The sequence below is a fragment of the Antedon mediterranea genome, chromosome 10 (genome assembly GCF_964355755.1).
Source record: "Antedon mediterranea chromosome 10, ecAntMedi1.1, whole genome shotgun sequence".
Classification (NCBI taxonomy): Eukaryota; Metazoa; Echinodermata; class Crinoidea; order Comatulida; family Antedonidae; genus Antedon; species Antedon mediterranea.
In genome coordinates, this window is record NC_092679.1 from 16150344 (window position 1) to 16175190 (window position 24847).

At 32.3% G+C, this 24847-nt stretch overlaps 1 protein-coding gene across 2 annotated transcripts in view; it reads left to right on the top strand.

Moving 5' to 3' along the window:
• The first annotated feature begins 1956 nt into the window (after window positions 1–1956).
• LOC140061173 (uncharacterized) overlaps window positions 1957–24847 on the top strand; it is a 42160-nt gene continuing 19269 nt past the window's right edge. The window contains exons 1-4 of one of the 2 annotated variants that reach the window (XM_072107655.1): window positions 1957–2327; window positions 8558–8672; window positions 19030–19155; window positions 20686–20750. In XM_072107655.1, coding sequence (XP_071963756.1) covers window positions 2082–2327; window positions 8558–8672; window positions 19030–19155; window positions 20686–20750 — 552 coding nt within the window. In that variant the 5' untranslated portion in view covers window positions 1957–2081. Of the gene's footprint in view, window positions 2328–7459; window positions 7761–8557; window positions 8673–19029; window positions 19156–20685; window positions 20751–24847 lie in introns of those variants that run through there. The other variant, XM_072107656.1, reaches the window with a different exon arrangement.

Sequence of the window (24847 nt, forward strand, 5' to 3'; positions counted from 1 at the left end):
AAACTCATTTCTAAAAAATCGGTCAGAAAATAGTGTTATTTAACAAATTACAGGTTTTCAGTAACTTAGGGGTTATTAGTTTACAATACGTCGCGAAACGCGTTACACTTAGCGACTGACGCGTTTTAGTCGCTGGTCAACGCATTGTGGAAATGTCTTCCCTTTGGTAAATTATGTGTCGAAAAATGGGGAATAAATTTTATAAACACAATTAATACGATTTGTTTAGGCCTAAGTAATATTTCCGATAAGAATGTCAGTATAATTTACATGTAACCTCATGATTTTCACTGTACAACAACAGCATAATAATCTTATCAGATTGCTTTTAACTTTAAGCTAGGGCTAGGCCTAGCTAAGCCGTCTGCTCAGCCTAGCTAGCTTTGAATTTTTGTCTAGAGGCCTATGTATTCATAGGCATGGTCGTTTCGCCCCATTTATCGTTCCTGGGTTTTCTCGCATATTAAGAATTGTGAAACACAAAATCCTATACAGAACAAGAGTAGTAAAGAATAGTAAAGCGATGTGCAAGCTTAGACCTGACTGAAAAGCAACTATTCAGGCACCCTATCATGGCCCATGGGTAGGCCAAGGTCGGGTGAAAGCAAAACAAACTTCACTGCTGTCAGCCTAGCCTAGCTAGAGGCCAAGCCACTAAGCAGCATCGGTACATACCTACACTCTCTAGTAGGCCTAGGCCTAGCTTTATTGAATATATAGCCACATCTTTCTCAAATCTCGTTAAATTTGACATTTTAGTAATAGTCTCATAATCACATTATTACACTGTGAAACATAATAGGGTCACATTCAGAATGTTTTAATATACTTTTCGCCCGTCAAAAATAACATCGCGACAAAATAACAGATTGCCAGCTGCAGTAGTGTGATTGTGAAAAATGTCACGTGATCGTACTCCCTAGCAAAATAAAAAACCCAATTGGACCCGAACGGGGGAAAGTGTCTATTTACGCAAAATTGCACAATGTATACGTGATAAAAATACCAGAAATAGAAAGATCTGGAAAAATTACATAAATAAACATTTTACATTTTTTTTTTGGTGAAGAAATGAATTTTTTAGGATTATTCCAATATACCCCCCTTTTGCATGTAAAAGAATAGGAAATTACAAGGTATCCCCCCAAAACGCAAAAAGGCGTGATTTTCAAGAAAATCGTACTCATTGAAAAGAATTTCAAAAAAATATGAAGTATAAGGGATGATATTTTTAAATAATAGTTGAAATGTATGAAAAATAGTAATTTTCTGGGTGGAGCTCCACTTTAATTCTAGCAACATCTGGGTGCCTATCTGCAGGTGAATACTACCTCACACAAATCAGTCACAGGTTGAATCTGGTTGTTGTCAACCTGTTAATTATTTTAGTCTACTAAGTTTCATCCATGAATGAATAGCCGCCTAATTCATTTGCTTTTGTTTTTTAATCTGTATTATGAGGTATTGTGTTGAGAAGAAAGGCTCCATTTAAAACATTGTACCCATTGGGCTTCTTTTGTTAAACTTTGTTTTCTATTGGTGTTTGAAAAAAAGTGTGGGAGGGCTTAAAATCCTTTGGATCTTTCATCAATTACTTTGTATAGTCTTGGTACAGAGATAGTTCTGGTAATGGTAGGTCTGTGCATATCTGTAAAGACTTGGTACTGTATTAGGACATACAGCACTGGAATACTTCCAAAAGCAGAAATAGTACATCATCGTACGATATACTGAGATTATTTAAACATACAAAAGTACTGGAATTATTAAGGCACCGGCTTGGAATTTAACTTGGATATCTTTATAGAAAGACCGTAAACTTTTTGTAAACTATTGATTGCATAAAACAAGTTACGCTCGAGCGATTGTCAACAGACTTTTATAAAGTGTATATATTTAACATAATAGAAACTCTCTATTCATGAACCTTCTATTTTGAAGGTTCAAATGTAGTGTTTGTATTTACTGAACGTTCTTCGTAGAAACAACAAGGTGAAAACTTCTTTGATGTTAGGGAGCATATGTTTCAATTAGATCAATAATGAGTATAATTAGCTAGCGGATCTCAACAAGAGTTAACAATGAAGAGCTTCAAAAGCCAATTTACAGGTGTGGATGGTATGAATGGGGGTGAAGTAAAGATGACTACATCAAGGCCTAGACACCAGCCTAGACCCATCCAATCATGGACTGCAGACTCGGTTAAAATGAAAACAAGACGCAAGGAGAATGGATTTACTTCACCCAGAGTGTTGTACAGCGCCAACCGGAACCCTCTCCCCGTCAAACATTCTGTTGGCGGTGAATGGGTGATAGAAGAGTGCGAGGTATTATTATATTTTGTTGTTTATTTACATTGTACAGTATGTGAGCACATCTAATCCCTTAAAGCAACCACTTCAAGCGGGACTTCAAGCGGGACTTCACTCCACTCCACTCCACTCCACTCCACTCCCAAAGACTTGTAATAAAGACTTTGTTTATGTAGAGCATTGTGTGTATATGTTTGTCTCGTGAACGGATTTCCACCTTTAAGAAGGATAGTGATTGAATTTGCTTATGGTTAAAAAAAAAAAAAAAAAAAAAAAAAAAAAAAAGGTCTAGGTCTTTAATGGATAGTATCTTCTATAAGTTGATTTTGTTTGGTTTATTGTTTAAAAAACTGTTTTGTTACATTTTATTTGCATTGTATTGTCATCCAAACCGTTATTATATAAACAACTTCAAAAGTTGTAGTAGTTTAAAAGTTTTTTTCAAGATTCAAACTTTATTCTTATCCATTTCTGGAAATTCCATTGCTTGCATTATTAAAAATTACAGAACATCAATTACAATACAATTGAAATTACATTACAATAAAACATATTTGATATATATATATATATATATATATACAGTATATATAAACAATTTGAAACGATAAAGATGAGGAAATCTGTAAGAATGAGAAAAAGTTGCCCCAACCGAGACTCAAACTCGGACCGCCTGCTTGATATGCAGATGTTCTAACCATTATGGGGCTTTCATGGTATTGTTCGAACTCGATTGGATAACGACTCTTTAACATTCTCGGCGTGGTACGGCGGAACAGCACTAGTCCTCAGTTGTACGCACACGCACCAGAGATAAAATTGATACGCCCTTATCTTTCATTATTCTTATTCACGAAGCGGGATCTCCGAAGAGATACTTTTATATATGTAAACAAATCAGGCAAAAACCATTAATTCTAAACCGCCCGGTGATATACTGAAATTTAATTAATTATTTGAAACGATAAAGATGAGGAAATATGTGAGAATGAGAAAAAGTTGCCCCAACCGAGACTCGAACTCGGACCGCCTGCTTGATATGCAGATGTTCTAACCATTAGACCACTGGAGCTTTCATGGTATTGTTCGAACTCGATTGGATAACGACTCTTTAACATTCTCGGTGTGGTACGGCGGAACAGCACTAGTCCTCAGTTGTACGCACGCGCACCAGAGATCAAATTGATACGCTCTCATCTTTCAGTATTTTTATTCACGAGGCGGGATCTCCGATGAGATACTTTTATATATATAAACAAATCCGGCAAAGAACATTAATTCTAAACCGCCCGGTGATATACTGAAATTTAATTAATTTGAAACGATAAAGATGAGGATATATCCCACGGTATATCACCGGGCAGTTTAGAATTAATGTTCTTTGCCTGATTTGTTTATATATACTGTATAAACAATAAAATGCAAACTATTTACAGTATATTTCTTATAATTATCATCGTTTTTAATTTTTGTTTAAAATTTTAATGGCTTGTAAAAGGAAAGAGAGAAGATATCGTTCAGTGCGGGAGGCCGACAGACGAGTATCTACCACTTGTCACATTACCAGAAACATGAACTGTTGAACTGGGCAACCACAAATAAAAAAAAAAATTTTTTAAATTCTCATCTAAAAAATGACAAATTACACTGATTTCACAACTGCTTAGTTATACCAGGTGAAAATACGAGGAACAAAGAACATTCCTGCCAAATAGGTTTTTAGAAAGTTATTGATGAATATCAAAATGTACCCTAAGGTAACCAAGACTTTTGAATTTCACCTGCTTGAACAGGATACCTTTATGTTCAAATCTTATAAGCCTTGTTCTCAGGTTTATAAGCTGCCTGATTACGCTTGAATAACGGATGGTTATCGATCTACTTCTTGTGACCTATGATGTTTAGTATATCTAACCATTGGTATGTTGTTTACAATAGATGTATAATTATTAATCCTGTTAATGGTTGTTTTTACGGAGTATTGGCTATAAATAAAGCGGGAAATAAAGCAATTAATTAAGCAATGAGAAACCAAGAAAAAAAATTGTGCACACAAAAAAAGTGGCCATGTTTATTTCTGCCCATATAAGGTAACTTGATTTGTGACGCCATCAATATATTGATTTTCCTGAAAATCAATTTGAATGTCGCATACCGTATTTATTCTGACATGTGTCCCTTTAAATAAAAGCCCCGCCCCCCCTCGATCTACAATTTACCAAGCATTTTGATACAATTTGTATTGTATTTTATCACTTCTCACCACATTACAAAAAAATAAACACCTCCCTCGAAATACTGTAAAACACCTCCCTCGAATAAACGCTCCACTAAAAGCTCTCCTGAACAATAAATGCCCCTGGGGCGTTTATTCGAAAAAATACGGTAACAGTTTTTCCAAAAGGATCACTTCTTTTCTAACTACAAAATGGCTTACTCCAATTTGATTTCAGTACAGTACATCTGTAAAGTGGTTCATTATTAATATTATATGACTGCATTATGTTAATTGTAAAGGAAGGTGAAGAACATTGTAATTTAACTTAAAGAATTTTGGCAATATACTGTAGCAGATATGGACATGGCCTTTAGGTTTTTACAGTCAACAATACACTATTTTGATTTAAAAAACTCGTAAAAATCTTCTTATTGTTGTTCATTATTTATGAGTATATTCTAAGATACAAATTGCAAAGTTGGAAATTTTATTGCTAGAAGATAAAACTGTGAACATGCAGGATATTGATGTATGTTTTACAATACTTGTACTATTGTATGCATTTTATGTTGATTTTATTATAGGTCTATATATATTTCTAGGTTTATAGGTAGCTATACTATACTACTGTACAAAGTTTCTGTAGGACTTACCGTACCCTGTATCAATTTCTTTTATTTCGGAAATATTTCATCCATTTGAACAAACGTACAGAAAAAGAAAAAAGAAAATTCGCAAATTCTAAACTTAAAATATAGGATACTTGTCCATCTACAGTACAATACATTTTTGAGTTATAAAGCATATATTTGCAAACACAAGCAACAACAATATTACAACTATTCAACATATAGTACTGTATGTTGCATGAAACTATAGATAGATTTTCGCATATACTCATTAAAAGGAAAGGAGGCCATGTTCAATTAACATCATACTGGCACTACTTCTAGAGACATTCAGCGCAGTAATGTACTGTAGCATACGATAGTCACAACAAAGAGCGATTGAGTGAGTTGCTTCTAATACACAAACCTGTACTGCCTTTGAATTGAATGTCGGCCTCACCACTGTAATCACACATAAGGATATGACCAAGATAAGTACGGTAGTAAGTAAGGTAGTTAACACTCAGGTACTGTATGTAGTTTTATCAATTACGTACCTACTGTACATTTGCACTTAGTATCTTTCAATGTAAAACCCCCTTGATGCTATACTTTTGAGCCAGAAAGTTTGACTATTAAAAATACTGTGTATGAAAAATAACTTTGAGAGTGTCTGGATTTGCCAACAGATAGACATGTTAGTCATTTTGCAGCATGGCAAGACATTGTAAATGTGGGGGAAACTGACAATCCTGTGGTATTTTGTGTCAAATACATTATTATTTATTGTGTACAGTCACGTGCATTCTGTCACATGCAAATATTTTGTATAGCAAATGATCATTAATTTAAGACAAGAAATGTTGAGCTGTAAAAAGAAACATTAATAGAATTTAGAAATATCTTTATTAAATCTTCAGCTAATAGCTAACTGATTTTAACCCCATTTAAATTAAATTTAGATACTGGTTAACTTTCAGACCTATTGGATTAGGGAGGCCACTCAAGTTTTAAAATGTGTTTATGTACAAACACGACGGATGATATCATTCTGTTCTAATCCATGCTAAGATCATTTATTTCTCTTTTCATTTCTATGTACAGAGTTTGTGATAAAAAAAGAGCGACGAAACCCAAAAAGCAAAAAACTTGCAAAGGGCTGCCAAAAAATAGAAAATAAGATACAATTTAATTTTTTAAAAACCCCAAAAAAAAATCAAAGTAAAAAAAATGAAACCGATTGAAAATATCAATGAAATTAAGGGCTGGCTGCTTTTGAAACCCAGGTTTTAGTGATCTTTAGTAGCTTTGGTCTCTAATTAGAATCCCTCCAACTAAAGACCGGTACTAGAAGTGGTCTTTAAATTACCCTATTTAGTTCTATGGAAATTGTGTCATAATTAGGCTGTCTTGCTGAACATGAAAAGTGAGGGTAATGTATCAGGTTATTTTTCCTATCCTTTCCATTTGTGTGTATTTAAAAAACTGCAGTATTTGATGATTTTCTTAGAATTTTCATTGCAAATGCATTCATTTTAAAAGTTTATTTCAAAATGGTCTTTAGAGGGACAACTTGAAGGAAAATGTTCATGTGGATCTATACTACCCAAACCGTGGTCTTTGGTCTCTAATTAGAGGAAATAATATGGGGCTGCAGTACAGTGGTTTTTATTGGGGGATTGGAGGAAGTCTTTAAATTGGAGAGAGATCTATTGTATACTGTACAGTACAGTAAAATACTTATTTACAACCTTATTATTTAACCTCCCATTCATCAACCACTCCATCCCCTCCCCCACCCAAACAAAGAGTGTTTTAGTTTATTTTTAATTTAGATTTCCAAACACTTTTATTTATTAATGAGAAAGGTTTTTAATAGATTTAATTGAATCATACAATGAGTTTACTATTTTAATCTATATTAAAATATACTTGAAAATAAAATTAATAATGTGAGAGTTTTAATACATTGCTATCAATTTTAATTGAATTATAGGTAATTAATTAACATTTTACATATTAGAAGATAAAGTTGACATTAAGACAAATTGTGAAAAGGTAATAGAGATTACCAGATATATAGAACATAAAAAAAGCAAACAGGTGTATTGTGATGACTAATTGTAATAATTGTCCAAACTTTTATTTATTCATGTATTGCTAATTACCATTCCTTATCTATTAAAACTTTCTCAGAATATACATGACATATAGCAGTACTCTTCAACTATGAGTGGTCTGAAAATTTATAATAGAGATTAATCACTAGGTGACTGACCTAGCATTAAGCTGCATAACAGTAACATAACGTTGTATCAGTGTGGCTATGTGTTTGGTGTAATACTTTACCACTGTTTAGGTATCATTGATATTAACTGTTCACACACACTTGTAAACTATCTTGTATGGCTTATGGGGATTTCATCTAAACACTGGATTTATGCCAATAAATATTACGCTACCGGCTACACAATAGCACACTTTAAAAGTAGTTTGTGGAGTCGAGATCGTCATTTTTGGAATTATTAATGATTTGGAAAGATGCAGGATAAGTTAAACCGAACGTTTTCTCGTCTCAGGAAAGAAAAACAATTAGTTTATCTTGATAAAGAACTTTTAGAGGTGAGTTTTGAATGAATTAGGTGCTGGCTTCGTCTTTAACTATTTCTTTTGTTCTAATAAAATTCCCCTATTAAGGGGACACCTTCGGGACCCAACAAACTGTCCACTTAATAAGGGTGTCCCTTGAATAGGGGTTGGTGCATGGAGATATAAAATTAGATACCTCCATGGTTTTGGTGTTGCTCAATAACATATTCCCTCAATAACCCCCCTGAAGTGTCCCTTTAATATGTCACAAATGATCAGGGACTCTAATGTGTGTTACCATTATCATAATAGTTGGCCAATGTTGCCTGTCTATTGCTGAATGAAAGCATTAGCATGTCGGGTAATGATATCTCATACCATATCTCCAATTATTCATTTCTGTTGTCCTATCTTTTTCCTTTCATTGGTATCCATCTGTTGTCCAGTCTATGGCTGAAGTGGTCCATTTCGGATTTGACCAATTCTATTCTGCTGTGGGGATTAGTATACAGTACCTTTCATATCAAATAAGAATTACTCGTCATTACATCATTACATAACTAATAATAATTCTATTCATACCTTTTTGTATTTATCCGGTTGGTTTTATATTAGATAAACCAATGTAGACACAGGAATTTCATTATGTCATACAAATAAATTGCTTTTCGTGAGTATTCTCTGAAACACGCAACCAACAATACACGTTTGTTTACTTTGTGATCTTATAAGTGTATTTGTTGTTTAATTTCTGGTTACTTGAGGCCCATTGTTTAGCTGATGAAAAAGCAAATTTGAACAATGCGTTTGCTTTTTCTTCATTTTTGCAGGAACACGCGGCATGGATCAATAAGGTTTTGAAACGGCATAAACTTCGGCCAGTGAGTGACCTCAGGAAGGCTGTATCTGAAAGTCTAACTCTTGTTAATCTTGTTGAAATATTAAGTAAGTATAACATTTTATTTTGTTTTTTTACTTTTATTTTTTTTATATGATTATCAATAATATTTAACTTAAACTTTTTTAATGGTGTTAGGAGCAATTTGACCATGTATGTGTAAAATCACAAAATAAATATAGTGATTTATTATTTATTTTGTACTCTTAATTAAGGCATATTTTTTTTCTCTAATTTGTTATTTTTAAAATTTGTTATTTTTAAATTTGTAATGTACTGTTAGTTGATCACGGCCTTGTATTGTAGAAGAACACCTTTATGGTGACACAAGCTTTTCCGTGTTAAAATAAAGTATTTATTATTGGTGTTTCTAGGTTACTTCACATGGCTATTAAAAAACCATTAGCAGTATTTCGATACACATTTCCATGGTACTGTTATGTGTCCTGTTTACACATAAAATTTGTAGTACTGTACTATAAATTTGTAAGAATAATATTTAGTTTCTAAAGTTATTAAAAGTACAGTAAACTGTAATATTATTACTTATTACTTACTTTATTCATAGTAAGCTTCTTGTTGCTATGGCTACCTGTAGTTTAGGGTAACAGTTTCAAATTACTAACCCCTATTATGGAGGTCACCTGTGAGACAAAACAGAGTAGGATAAATGGCTTTCTCAGGTAAATAAAGTTTGTTTTGATAGCTTAGGGATGAAATGAATGCTACTACATGTATATTGCTTTACTCTAAACAATGTGTTGAATGAAAAACTGGAAATTTGCAGTACACAGGTACCCTATCATGGATCACAAGTACAGGTACATTCCAATTTGATCCTGGGTCTGATCCCAATGCACTGCTGTGTGAAGTACAGCAAGGATTATGTAGTAGCAGCTGTGGATGTCAAATGAATGATAGTGGTGTAAGCCTACATATGGATACACACTGTGCTGTACTTTATGGATATACTGTACTAGTGTACAAATCAGGTTCCCGGACACAACGTACGGTACATAAACATGACGTTCATACCTAGCTAAAATACGTATAATTATAAAAATATAATATAAGAGAGTAGCCAATTGAAAAATAAGTATTCCAGAACTAATTTATATACTCACAGTAACATCGAAAAAGATGTAATAATTAATTAATCTTATCATAAATTCGTAGCAAACGACTCTTTCTGGAAAACAGAAGAATAAGCAAAAGATAGTGTTAATACGTTTCTTTTTAATTACTTAATTTTATTTCAGAAATTGTTCTTGAACACAGCAAGCAAGAACACTATTTTGTTTATGTCATGCCGCTTTCGAGGATATTGTTGAACACAATTTATTTACTTTAACAAAATTTATTAACAAACAGATACAGTACATTCTTTATCTATCATCATCATCCGTTGCGCTATTTGTCTTGGGTAGACATTGCGTACGCTAATCGTTTCCATGACTCTCTTTCGGTGGTCTGATGGTCTGTCATTAATTTTGCGATCGATGTATTTGCTTTTTTTTTTGGCTTTTTTTTTTTTTTTTATCATCTAGAATTCACCTAATTCGTAGGAGGCTCATTAGTGTGCAGATCCGACAAACAGACTCATATATTTCACAATGGGGGTGGGGTTGGGGGGAAAATGAGCATAAGCCTTGGTAGCGTATAAACGAAAATAATACTAATATAGCAAAAATTGAGTGATTTATTGTACTGTATAGTACTAGGTAGTAGAAATGTTGTTATGTGTATGTATAGAGTACTGTAAACCTGTATGTGAAGTGTAGGTATTACATAATACCGGTTTGATTTTGATGGACTGGTTACGCCCTATTAGAGTAAACCAATATTTTGGGTTTTTTTTCAGTAGAACCCCCTCCTACAAACAAGGGGTGTTTTAACACTATGGCCAACTCTTTTTCAGTGGACACCCCTATTAAGGGGACACTTTGTTGAGTCCTATTACATTTCATTGGTTCTACTTGTATTTCTGTGTTTACTTTTCTCTCTTCTTTATTTGGATGTTGCTCTGGATTATTATTAACATTCTCAAATTTAGTTCCTCTGTCTTCTTGCATCACAGGCCTGAACAGAGGGGACATCAAGCATACATTCAGTCTGACATTTTAGCCTGTAGGTTGTAATCATATACAGTACATTGAATTTAAATGAAAATTAATGGGCGCTCAAGGACACGGACAAAGAGTTCCTGTAAAGTTGTGTAATTTACTATAAATTAAAAGTACAACTGTAACAGAAAACTAATATAATAATTTTTATATTTCAATAAGTTCTTTATGTAATGTTATTGGTGTGTGAATACATACATTGGTCTTTGTGATCTTATATGTTAGCGCGCCGTGTTGATGACAAATTAATTTTTTGATCCTCATCAAACACATATCTTGTGTGAGGTGTAAATTCTACTAATTAGTACAGGGGCAGATCCAGCATTATAGATTAGAGGGAGTTGGGGGGGGGGCGCGCTAATATTTCATAAATATTAAAATAAATATTAAATAAATAAACAATCCGTCAGGTTGCAGAAAAATAAAAATAGTCATTATTATATAATTTTATAAAGTTAAATTTTAGGTTGGGCTAAAGCTTGTTTACAGTACTGTAGCTCCCGCCTAAATCCGTGCCTGTAGTATGGCATGTTGTATCGTTATATATAGTATTGTATTATTCTATTACAGATAAACTTACACTAGTATACTGTATTAAATTACTGTATGTAACAATTTTGGATATACTGTATGTACAGTAAACTCCTATTGCAGATGCACCCAAATTGTCCAATTACCACCGCAATTATTCTAATTATGCAAGAAGGGTCTAAATTTGTTTTTAATTGCACCTTTACAATCCTCAATATTAACTATCACATAATAAAAACAATTGTTAATAGATTGAGCATAGTAGCAGTAAAAACATTAATGTCTCTTAAAACTAAATTATTAGATTGTTTAATGTTTTATTTTAAGGTCATGCTCAATAAATGTTATCGCCTTCCTTCCTGCCTTAAATTATACACTAAAAACTTTAGCATGATGAATGAGGTATTTAAAAGCAGACAGGGTACCTATTTATCAAAATATGTCAACAATTTTACAAAGTACATGTATAGGTGTCTGATACTGTGATTTTGATTATTAGGGTCTATTTCTGCTGCATAACATTGTCAAAATAGTGACCATTCTACAGTAATTGAAAATTCAGAACTTCTATTAAGGGGATAACTTTTGGACCCCAAATTTTGAAAATGGGCAAGCACAATATACAGTAATATTAACATTCTGTCAGAAATAGATATAAAAAAGTAGTTAATAATTTCATTTCACTGTCACAATCTGCCTGATCTACGTATTTTTTGTTTTGCAATATTCTTTCAGGTGCTACTGTATATACTACAGCAAAACACTGTGGGTAAATCCTAACTAAACTTTTTATCACATCTCAAAACTAGAAAGCCACTCCGAGAGTGCACCTACATAAGATTTCTCCGGTTAAAAAAAATATATATATTTTTGTGTGTCTTAATGCTGTTTGTGATTGAGGCTAATTTCACTACAAGCATGTGTATGCGAGTTTGGTGTAATGGTTATGTAACTAGCTTTTCAATTAACAATAGCTTCAGTTGAATAACAATAGAACAGCAACGCGAAAATCAAACGAGTGAATTTGAAAAGAAATAGGTTTTTTCTACTCGCATCAAAAAACGTGAACATTAAATCAAATTATGTTTTAAAATTACAAATCACAAATTATAACTCTTGCCTCTTGTAAAAAAATGAAGTTTTTTGGACAAGTAGTTCTCGAGAAAATGTAATTTCAGTTACTTTAAGACTGCTCGCCGGCTTTTGAAAAATTCTGTCCTATCTTTTAACACTAGCAGGTCTGAAAAGTATACTCAAAAAGTGGTCCAGAATTGGGACCATGGTCCCAAATAGTCCCAAAATTTAATGAAATGGTCCATGACCACATATCTATCTGTATATTCATTTTGGTAAAGATCTTGTAATTACTTTTTGAGTAATCCTGCTAAAAACAAACAAACAAACACACTCTACCGATTACATATACCTCGTGAGGTAATTTGATTTGATTTGATTTGATTGATTCTTTTATTTTTCACACAACATTCATAAAAATATAAATATAAAATTAAGTACAATAAAGTGTGAAAAACAGGGTAACCACAAGCAAGCAAAGCTTTTAATCTGTGGCACCCTAACTTAAAATATAAATTTACAAATGTATTACAAAAATGTTTTCATGTAGTAAATAAATGAACGAAAATACAACGTACTATAATATAATATATATATATATATATATACTTCACAGTCTCAGAATATATACGAAAATGTAATTAATTAAGTTAATGTTAGACATATTTTACAAATGTTGTTTTCGCAAAGATATATTTATATAACTATTAATGCATTTATTTAGTAATAGTTTTTTAAATATTGATATATTTTCACTCTCTCTTATATTTCTTATAAGTTGATTCCATAGCTTAGGTCCTCTATATGCTATACTTTGCTGACCCATATTAGTTGATTTTAATTTTATACAATAATTGTCTTTATTTCGAGTGTTATATGTATGATAATTATCAAATAAACTGAATAAAGAATTAAAACATTTTGGAAGTTGTCCTTTTTGGTATTTAAACATAAAATTTAAAACACTGTTTTTATACAAATCAAATATATTAAATGTGCCCGTTTTCACAAAGAGCTGAGAAGAGGGATGATGAAAGTCTACCTTACAAATAATCCTAAGAGCTCTTTTCTGAAGCAAAAGAAGGCGATCCAAATTGTCTTTGTTTCCCGCACCCCATATAATAATACCATATGTCAACACTGGTAATATAAGTGTCTTGTATATGGTAAGTAACACTTGAGTAGATACTAAATTTTTTATATGACACATGGCACCAATTATTTAGGATGCTTTACAAGAAACTGCATTTGTATGGTGTCTAAAGTTTAGTTTCTCATCAATGATGACACCGAGAAATTTAGTATATGGTACTCTATCTATTGAAACTCTATTTATTGAAAGTACAAATTGGGATGTGTCAATGTTGGTATTCTTTCCACTAAATAACATATACGTAGTCTTGGTTGTATTAATATTTAATCTATTAGTTTTACACCATTTCTCAATTTTATTTAGTTCATTTGTCATTATTGTAAAGGCAGTGACGATATCATTGTGTTGTAAAAACATATTCGTATCATCTGCAAACATTATTAAATCAACGACATTACTTACAGAAAACATGTTATTTATGAATATCAAAAACAGCAGGGGTCCAAGGATTGACCCTTGTGGAACGCCTTGTTTTATTATTTTGGTTACAGACTGACACTTCCCAATTTGTACGAATTGTTGTCTTTCTCTAAGGTAGCTACGGTACCAATCAAGAACCACGCCTCTTATTCCATAATGGGGCAATTTTGTGAGCAATAATTCATGATCTATCGAATTGAACGCCTTGGATAAATCCAAAAATACGCCAATCATAAATTGCTTGTTGTCAACGGCTGTTGTTATTTTATCAAGGACTTGTAGGAGGGCGTGGTTAGTTGAATGACCTGCCCTGAATCCATATTGAGATTCATGTAACATTTCATATTTACACAAAAAAGCGATTGTTTGGTCATATACGACCCTTTCAAATACCTTAGATATACATGGTAATATCGATATCGGTCTATAATTTTCTATGTTCTCCCTTGCTCCTTTTTTATACACAGGAATTGTTTTAGCAATTTTTAGTTGACAAGGAAATACACCCGATTGAAGGGATACATTGATTATATGAGATAACGGTTTAGCCAGTATATCCGAGTTATTTTTTATATAAAAGGTACCAATGTCATCACAACCACTTGACTTATTTACATTTAAATCATTAATGTATTTAATGATATCGGACTCGGATACAGCTCTAAAAAACATTGAATTCAAAATGTCATGTTGTATTTTATATTCGGTGTTACTATTACGGTTATCATCACCTTGGCATTTCCCGATTGATCGTAATCAAAACGGTACTGGGTATGGTCTACTAGTTTTTCTGCTCCCAACCAGTACATCCATTCATAGAAGCTTTGATGAAGTAAGCCTACCTGGTGGTGGCCATAGAACGGTCCCGAGATAACGACTATACTTCGGCTTTAGTTGATAGAAGATCTAACAATTTATTCAATCTTCTATCGACTAAAGCCGAAGTATAGTCGTTATCTCGGGACCGTTCTATGGCCACCACCAGGTAGGCTAACTTACTTCATTAAAGCTTCTATGAATGGATGTACTGGTTGGGAGCAGAAAAACTAGTAGACCATACCCAGTACCGTTTTGATTACGATCAATCGGGAAATTACCTCACGACGCTACTATAGTCAGTCTGGTTGTGAAACAAACAACATCTTCAATGTGCCCTTTAATTAAGCTGGTAATTAATATTCTTTAATGATATGTAGTCTCAATATCTATGTAGTGCATGACTGCGCATTAAAATGTGAACTGATTAATTTCAGATTGAGTTTCATTATTTAGTCTATTTAATAGCATTGTTGTATTTGAATAAGGGAGATAAAGATTCCTTGTAGTGCATTGATTGTTTACAAATGAGTGCCGGATACAGAATAATTTAAAGCAATTAGTGTATGTTTTTAGACTGTCATGGTTCTTTTTCATATTGTTACTATTACTATTATTTTACCTTGGAAGTGAATCATGAATAGCTACCGTATGTGTCACTGTATTTATAGGTTTACTTAAACACTTGGTTCGTTCAGAGTTGTTTAAACAATGTGTAATTGTTTGGAAAGTAATAGGAAAATGTTATATATAAAAAAGTTCTTATTTGTATGGCTGAAATGCTGAGTTTTATATTCTAGTCTGGCTTGACTATAGTTTTTGTTAAATATAATACCCATGTAGTCCAATTTGTGTATGGTACATAAATTAGGGACAAAAAAAAACCCCAAACAAATTTTTAGAAAAGCAACAAGTTGTATTTCAAACGAGTATTGTGATTGGTCAGTTGATTGATTGTTTTTCCTGTGTTTTTTAACCTATTTTCAATACACACACTTGTTAAAAGAATGATTGCAATGTAGTTTTTCCCATTGGTATATAAATTGGCAACAGGTATGACAGAAATAGGATGATAGATTATCAAGTGTGTTATGGACCAAACAAGTTTATATATCAACTGACATGACAGATATTTATGTACATTCTATGCAATCCAATAATATAATTCTACTATTGATAGATTGATGTGAGATGAATTCAAAACTCAACAAGAATTCATTTGATTTGCATTGATTAGAATAGATTTCGTTTTAAGAGTAACAGCTTTAGTAGACTGAAAATTAAAGCTAAAAAGGAAATAAATGTTATGAGAAATGATTAAATAGGATAAAGCCTTGTGTGCTATTCAATTCAGCAGTTTATCAATAATAGTATATTTAATAGCAGAATGCTATTGATAAAACGAAAGGTATTAAAGGAGATGGCATACTATTTTTCAAGATCTGCTGTATGTTGGTAGATAGTTACTACGTATTAAAATCTTTTTTTAAATATCTATATTTAAATATTTAACTGAATATGAATAAGGAACTATGTACATGTATATTGGTGTATGGTATAGTATACTACACAATTCAAAAGCTGTACATTTTGTCAATTACATTACAATGCAAAAGATCAGGACATTAGGTTCAGCACTTCTAAAGCTATCTACACTATCAAACTTTATGTGACAAAAAATGTGATGTGCCCATATATATATATGATGATGATATCATATCACTACCATATGTGGGCGTATTACTACCATATTTGAGCACAACACACAATTTTTGTCAAACTATTTTGATTTAGTCATACTCTGTTGCTTCGTAGTTAAGTGCCTCAGAAAGTTGTTATTATTTAGTATGCTTGTACAGCATTTGTATCTAAACTTGAGGCAGGTACTAATATATAAATTATAAGTGTTCTTCCAGATCCATATCTCTATCAGGCTCTAAATTCGGTTATTTGGGTTCTTCTTCATTGTTATCTTGGTTGTTTATGTTACCAAACTTTTTTAAGGCTTCTATGATTTATTATACTGTAATTAATTTTAAAATGCAATAAAATCTAAAATCAGAATTATTAGAAAAGATACGATATATGATAACAAATTTAATGAGTTTCAGTAAACCTCTTTATCCCCTTTTTTATTCTCTTAATATAGGATTTTTCTAGTCAATCAATACATAGCACCTGCGAATACTTAAAAAACTATCTTGGTCAATGAGACATTTAATTTTTAATTTGATTGTTAATTTTCAGAAGGTTACTCACCCTTTCAGTAGCAAAGTTCACTCAGAATTTGATCTTAGCTAAACAATATCTTCTATGGGAACTTATAGGAAGTAAAAAACATACATGCTTTTGGAGAACATGTTAAATACTGTACATGTACTGTACTGTACATTAAAAACATGTTTACACCTTATTTATAGAGCGTGACCCTAAACAGCGTATGCTGACAATCAAGGAGCCCTCTTGATGAGTGACAGTGGCTGTGTGTATACTAGTACACTGGGGTAACAGTAACACCCTACTCGTCATGAAAGATGTACTAGGTTCTTTGAAGTGCAAGCCAGATGTGTACTTTGGACCTACGGTTTATAGTCCTTATCCGAGAAGACTTGTTCTACCACCAGAACCATGGAGCGAGTGAGGTTCGGAACCTTGCCGATGTTATGGCAAGGTTCCACTGTTTTAACTGCTGGGCCACTCATCGCTCACATGTACATGGATTTTAACTTTAGTTAGTTCTTTCGTTTGGTCGCCTTGCTTCCTTTCTACACTGATGTCATAAGATGGTGCAGTAATGTATAGATAAAAAGCAATTAAGAGATTATTTCTCCCCCTGCTGTTGAGTAATTGTTAATCAAATACATTGATGCAACTCTTTAGGAAGACCATGGAGAATTTCTCCATGGGAAGACCCACCATGAAGTCAGAGGTGAGACAAAAATATATTTCACACTTAATGTAATATTTCAGCCAGCTAGAAATTGGAATTGTGAAATAGCATGGTCATTTGGTGAGATTATATGAGTAAAATGTTCATGCTCTGAAAGATAGAAAGATATTTTGTATATCTGTTATAACATATATTTCTCTTAAAGCAATTATTTAGTGTTATCTTGTCCGTAAAGAAGATTTAATATTATATGGAGTTATCTGATTGATGAGCTGGCAATCAAAGTTCATGGAGAAATAGAACAAAACCATTTTTCTAAAGCTGGAAATCCTTGCTGTGAGCAAAGTTTTTTCAACAATTGTTACGGAATTGGAAATCATTATAAGGATTAAGCAGAAGGAAAAGAATTACTCCACAATGAAAAATGTTGACGAAGAGCAGACTATTTCTCAAGAAAATTGTATGTGTTTTGAAATCTTTTTCAAATCTCCTGTATCTTCAGAAAATCTTTGTAAAGACGGATATTTTTAAAACCTAATGCGTTGGTTTATTTCTAATCAATATTAGGAACAAAAGTATTTTTAGTTGACAATTTTCCTGGAGCAAAACATATCAAAGGTCTATTTTGCTGAGAAACAAAAGTATTTTTCTAGCATTAGAAAAGGCTTTGCCACAGAACGTTGACAGTTTTAGCCTACAGTAGGGTTGGTTTTGAAAATCTTCTGCAGGAGCAAAAGTATTTCTGCTATGTGTTTTTGTTTCACACAAATGTCGGTTTTCGTTCTGGATGAAACTTTCAATAGAATCTTTTATACATTTTGTTGCCCTTTCATAGGCCTTTTCATACATGCAAGAAGAAAAGCTCACTGAAATTTCTGGCCAAGGGAGAACTCCAGAAGCATTATAGCACAAACTTTGGAAATAAGTTGTTTTTAAGTTGCTTAGATATTTTGTTTGTAATCTCAGAAGTTCTTTCACTTCCAGCTGTACCTACCTTTGTAAAATCTGGAAATAGTTAACTAGCAGAAGTGAAAAAAAAGTGTTTTTCTGTAATTGACAGCCCTTTTTTGGAGAAGATTTTATTTTCAAAATATTGTTGGCAGTATATCATTGTATAAAAATGTTTCAAGGTATAGCCACCTTCACCTAATAATTGTTTTCCCATTTTCTTTATTTAATATTACAGTAGAGAAAAATCCCTATTCAAGGGACCCAACAACAGCATAACAAGAACAATATTAAACTGTATATTTCCTCTTATTTGTTTCTCAGAAAATTTGATGAACAAAAGGAGGATTCTATTATATATCTAAAGTGTACTTCTAATCTGTACTGTTCTTCTTTACTTGATTGAACACATAATGTAGTATGCTAAGCTTTATTTTCTTTTTTTACAGCAAATGAAAAACTACCTGGTATACAAACAAAACCTATTATTAGGGCACAGAAAGCTGAGAATATACGACAGTGTCTTAACTTATTGAGGAAAAAACGAACTGACATTGAAGGCCTAGAAGCTGAGGGTAAGAAAACGCTTTTCTCTGGTTAATTATTGTGATTTATGAAAACCTGAACCTAATATAATAACACTTCTCCTGTAAATACAGTAATTTGAAATGTTATAATGTATCGTCTATGATAAGTTAATGTACTATAATAGGCCTACAGTAACCATGCTATATTTCTGCAGATCATGTTTTTTCAGCACAGCCAAAATACTTTATAATTAGTTAATAATTAATCAATTTAGTTAAAAAGCATACATACAGTAGAAAGGGTTGAGATTGATGATTCCTGATGAGTGTGATTATTAACATTATACTTACAGTACAGTATAGAAAGCAGGAATAAATATAATTATTTCAATATATAAAGGAGTTCTGAAACAACATACAAAATCTAAGAAACAAGATTCTAAAATATACTAACAAAAAATTGAAATTAATGCGACACAGTTCTGTTCAAAATCATGTATCACAAATTTAAGTGTCACATGAATCAATAATAATGAAGGTAGATATTAATCTGGCACCAAAATTCAAATCCCATTGGATGTTAGAGTAATAGTAAAAATATGCTTGATTGATGAGTGGCTACCTGTTCCCATGGTAACAAAATGTAAACACCTGTCTCCGCTCTCATGGTGCTCATAAATCGTGACCCGTAAAGTTAGCTTTTGTCAAGAAAGTTTTAAAGAAATAAAGTTGTTGTACAGTATAAAGTAGGGAGAAGATTTGAGGATACGACAGTAGTACTTTTCTACCTAAACTCCCTGAAGTATTGTAGGGTTTTTGCAAAGTACCATTGAAATGTGCCTATGAATTTGGGTTTCTTTAATCAACAATGAAAATGATGTTTGATGTTGCTTTTTAAATCCGTATTACTTTTGTTAATGTTATTTTAAGTTTCCTTGTACAGTAAATAGGCCTATTGTTATTGAACTTTTATTTTACTTACTGTACTTTGGACGCACCTTCATTCAAGAAGTGTGCCACTGTTTCAAAAGTGTAGCTTCCAAATAAAATATTGTTATTATACTGTAGGCCGATTCATTGCTATTCTGCCTATCTCTATACAAAAATAAGAAGAATTGTGTAAAGTTTCAATATTACCTGAACCTTAATGAAAATGAAGTCACCTTTTTGTAACACCACAACCCTACTGTAGTAGAGAGAAAACATTTTGGCCTTCTAAAGATCGGCCCTTTTGAGACTTTCTTTTTATACATTACACCTCTTTGGCTAAACTCCAAAAATAAGTATAGTACTCTGAAATACAGTATCAATTCATATATTCTACTGTACCTTTTATAAACCCATACCCTCTCTACCTAACCATAAACTTTTACTTATTTATGAAACTGAAAGTCTTAACATTCTGACCTTAAGCATTAGAACTAAAAGCTGTAAATACCTTTCAAAAAGTACCGTAAACTATGTTTTGTTTATTTTCCATGTAATGTTTTCCTTATTGCTTAGTACAATGCTATTTTTCTTTATTTCAATAATTTTGCTGTTAAGCAACAAGTTATTGATTTGATTATTTATTTTTAGATATTGCTGATGGAAGTCTAAATGCAGTGCTTGATCTTGTCTCGCAAATCAGGAAACGATTTGATGTAAGTTATAAATGTATATATTATGCTCTGTCTATGCTATCAAACTTAATGTGACAAAAGAATGTGATATGCCCATAAATGGAAATGATGATGTCATTTCACTATCATATTTGGGCATACCACTACCATATTTGGGCATATTACAATTTTTTTTTCTTCAAATTTTGATAGTGTAGACGGAGCTTTAGTTTATTTTTACCAACAAATTCTCACATGATAAAGAAAAGATAATAGCTCAAGATGGACTCCAGTGGACTTCATGATTAATTTTTTATGATTATTAATTATTGATTTTATGATTATTTTTATTATTATATTTTCATAGACAGACAATACAATGCATGTGTTAAAATAAGCATCCAAATTTTTTTAATTTCATAGTTTTAATGAATTTGCAAAATGAATGTCTTATCTTTACATTACATTTTGATAGTAGGCAGACCTATATGACATACATTTAGTTACAATAAGCAGGGGAGGATATGATTTGTAAGATTTGTCATAATCGTGTGGTGTGTCTGTCACAGAGCCCTCAAGTAAACACTCAGAAAACATCATTTGACCTCATTCACACTAGTGAACTGTAATTCAGATTAAGCGGTAACTGTTAGCTATGGATCGAAATATGTGTGGAAATTAATTATCAATATTTTTAAGTTAAACAATTTTCAAAAGAATAAAACATAAAATTGGTTGTTAATTATAATTTATTACAAATATTGATAAACCAAAAATGTATCGGTTCGAACATTTCTTAAGCAAAGATAATCTAAATGTCAAAAAAATGAATGTGAATTAATATTTTAAATGGTTGACTGCATCTAAGTTATAAAAGCATGGTCGACAGTATGCCTAGTTTTCTTGAAAATAAACAGAATAAATGTGCACACTTGATTTTGCTAATGATTAAAGACCCCTTCCCTGCAATTTTGGACGTTTTTTGGAAAATAATACATATATATCACTTTAAAAACATTAAACCATGTCATTCCTTGTCTTAAATGTACGTTTTATGGTAAATTATGATAAAAAGTGAGAAACAATGCACTACCTAAGTAGCTCGCGGCGATCGACCTCTCGTGGACGGTCTTAGGCCTAGCCTAGCTAGGCTTAGTTTTGTAGGCCTAGCTGGTAAACATCGATAACGTACGAACATCGTACGCTAGCTATATACCTAGCCTGACGTTGTATAGTTGCTGCATTAATTGTCTTTCTATTTTTGCCAGACTCCGTTGATACAAATTGGGGAAAACCCGGTATTTTCGCTGAAAAGTTAGGAGTCTTCCATTTGTTTTGGCTTCACGATCGATCAAAAAGTGGGCGAATTACAGGTGAAAAACAAAAATATCAATCCGCGCGCAATGCATTTTGGGATTTATAGCGGGCCGCTATAATTATTAGAATCGATTTATTTTTCACATTTTTAACCGTTTAAAGACGAAAAAAGTTATCGCAATAGGACCATATAGTATTATTTTTACATTAAATATAGTTTGTGATCTTAAATTAGATCTAAAAAACGTAGGGAATGGGGCTTTAACCATGCATTGGATGCCCATTTGTCTATGCAGATAGGAAACCTGTGCCGATAGTCTCCGCACCAAATAGTGACCATATATGGCTGACCATGCTGATAGAAAACTTTAAATTACATGGTATTAATATCCAAAATAGGATATTGGTCGGTAATCATAATTTTTAATATTGGAATTTTACTTTTTCATTTTACTATAACAGGTGATTAGATTTAATGATTTCTATATTTGTTTTTTTCTGTTTACCACCCTTCTCATTATCGATGATTAAAAAGCAATTTAAATGTTATTTATTTTGCTAAAAGATGAGCTAACCATGATAAAGGAAATGAGCAAGCGATGGCAACCTTGTCCCATTTCTTTCAAGATGATTATAACTTTATTGTCTAATTTCTGGCATTGAAGATCCAGTGATTGGTTCTGACATTTCTATCACATCTGTCAATTTGAATAGTCAATTTATTTGTACTTGTTACTCATATCAAGTGAGTAACTATCAGAAGGTGAATCTGAGGGTAGGAGGAAGGGGGCTAGTAAGAGATGTAGATTTAATTTGTAAACCTTATTTAAAAATCGATCAATAAATCAATGATTAATAATCAATTGTTTTATTTATTCAAATAGGTCCTAATCACATCACTGAAGATACAGTAGCCCCTATTACAGGACCTAACAAATTGTCCGCTTAATAAGAGTGTCCCTGAATAGAATTTGGCCAGGCCATAGTGTTAAAACATACATTTAACTTTTAAATTTAATAAATTTGATTGCTATAAAAATGGATACAAACAAAGCCTTTCTTTTTTATTATTAGGAAAGGTTCAGTATTAGAAAAGATTTTGTTTTCTAAATATCGTGATGATGATTTGTAATTTTTGACCTTCCGTATAAACTATCATACATTTTTATTCTATTCATATCTTTCTTAAGAAAAGGAAGTTAGGGGATGATTATTTCACATTTGACAGCTGAAAGTGAAGTTGATAACTTAAGACATAACTTCACAACATTCATTTTCCTCTAGAGATCAATAATGTTTATAATGCTCCTTTTGTGTGAAGGTACAATGCAATGCTTTCATGAAAATAAAGATTAAAAATCCTCGGGAAAACAAGTATCATATTAATAATTTATTGGTTATCCGCAACGAAGTTGCAGGATAACCTCTTGTGATTGTACGAAATCATCATCATCATCAACTTTTTATTCTTCTTCTTTCTTTCTGTATGATTTTTGTGTAACGCTTTTCTCTGAAACTTGCAAACATAACATTTTGTTAACTATGTTAACATTTTGACATTTATGTAACGTCGTCAAGCGAAGCTTTTCATGATGTTTACAATTGCGCAAAGTGACGTACGCGCGATTTAACGATTTTCTCGTATTGAACATATGTCGAAAACCAAATAACATTTCAACTTGAAACTTTGCAAAAGTTTAATTTATATCATGCGCTAACTTTCTGTTGAAAAAAAATTGCGTGTTTTACACAAAGTTACGCGCGCACGCGCATTTAAAATTTCAAAATGCGCGAAACTAATTTATAATCAACTTTCTACGCGTTTCATGTCGTTTTAAGCATGTAAAAAATTCCCACGCGTGCGCACATTTTTACGTGTGCGGTGCGCACGTAGCATTGAAAACGTATTTTTTTCGCGTGATTTATGTTTTTCCAGCCTTTTCATGTAATTTTACCAAATTTTTAACAATTTCGACTTAAAGATACGTCATACGAGCACGTCGAATTGGACAATTTGCGCGCGTTTTTTATGAAAAGGTTAAAAAATTCGTTTAAAATATGCCTTCTTTTAAACAGTCGTAATTTCTAAACTAAACGGTCAACTTTTTGTGGATGGCATATTCTGGAAGTAGATGAGTTGTAGATATCGGATCAGGTATTAATATGGCTAACCGGACATTGTGACGTCATCGTATGGCCACGCGAATATAAAATTTAGGATTTTTGTATCTTTCGTCATAGCTCATCACATTGAATAGAGCGCATCTCCACTTATCCGTTTTCCATTTTCACCCCGATTTTGATATTGTCTAGGTCAATCAACTATCTTTCGCATGAGTGAAAAATATTTTAATTTTTATGACGTCATCATGCCTAAAAATTGAAATCACGTGTGGCATCAATTTCATCTTTACAGTAAATTTTAATCTGTTATAGCTCGTAAGAATAAAATGTGATAATCACGATTAAAACTTTTTCTGGAAGCTATTGGATTGTAGATACGAAATTATGTTAAAATGTTGCCAATCGGATGTTGTGACGTCATCATATGGCCAGTTAAATAAAAAAGGTCGTATTTTCATCTTTTGCGTCATAATTCATTACATTTAAAAGAGCGCGCATCAATATTTCACGTATTCAAATTTCTTCTACACGCTAATACGTTGTTGCTGAGATAATTTACTTTCGGAATTGCTACCTTCGCGTTTCATTTTAAAACCGTCAACATGTTAAAAATTGCAATAAATAGCGGGTCCCGTAATTTCACCTATTCTACACTGTATGTGATATGGATACAGATTAGACTGTGTATACTATATATG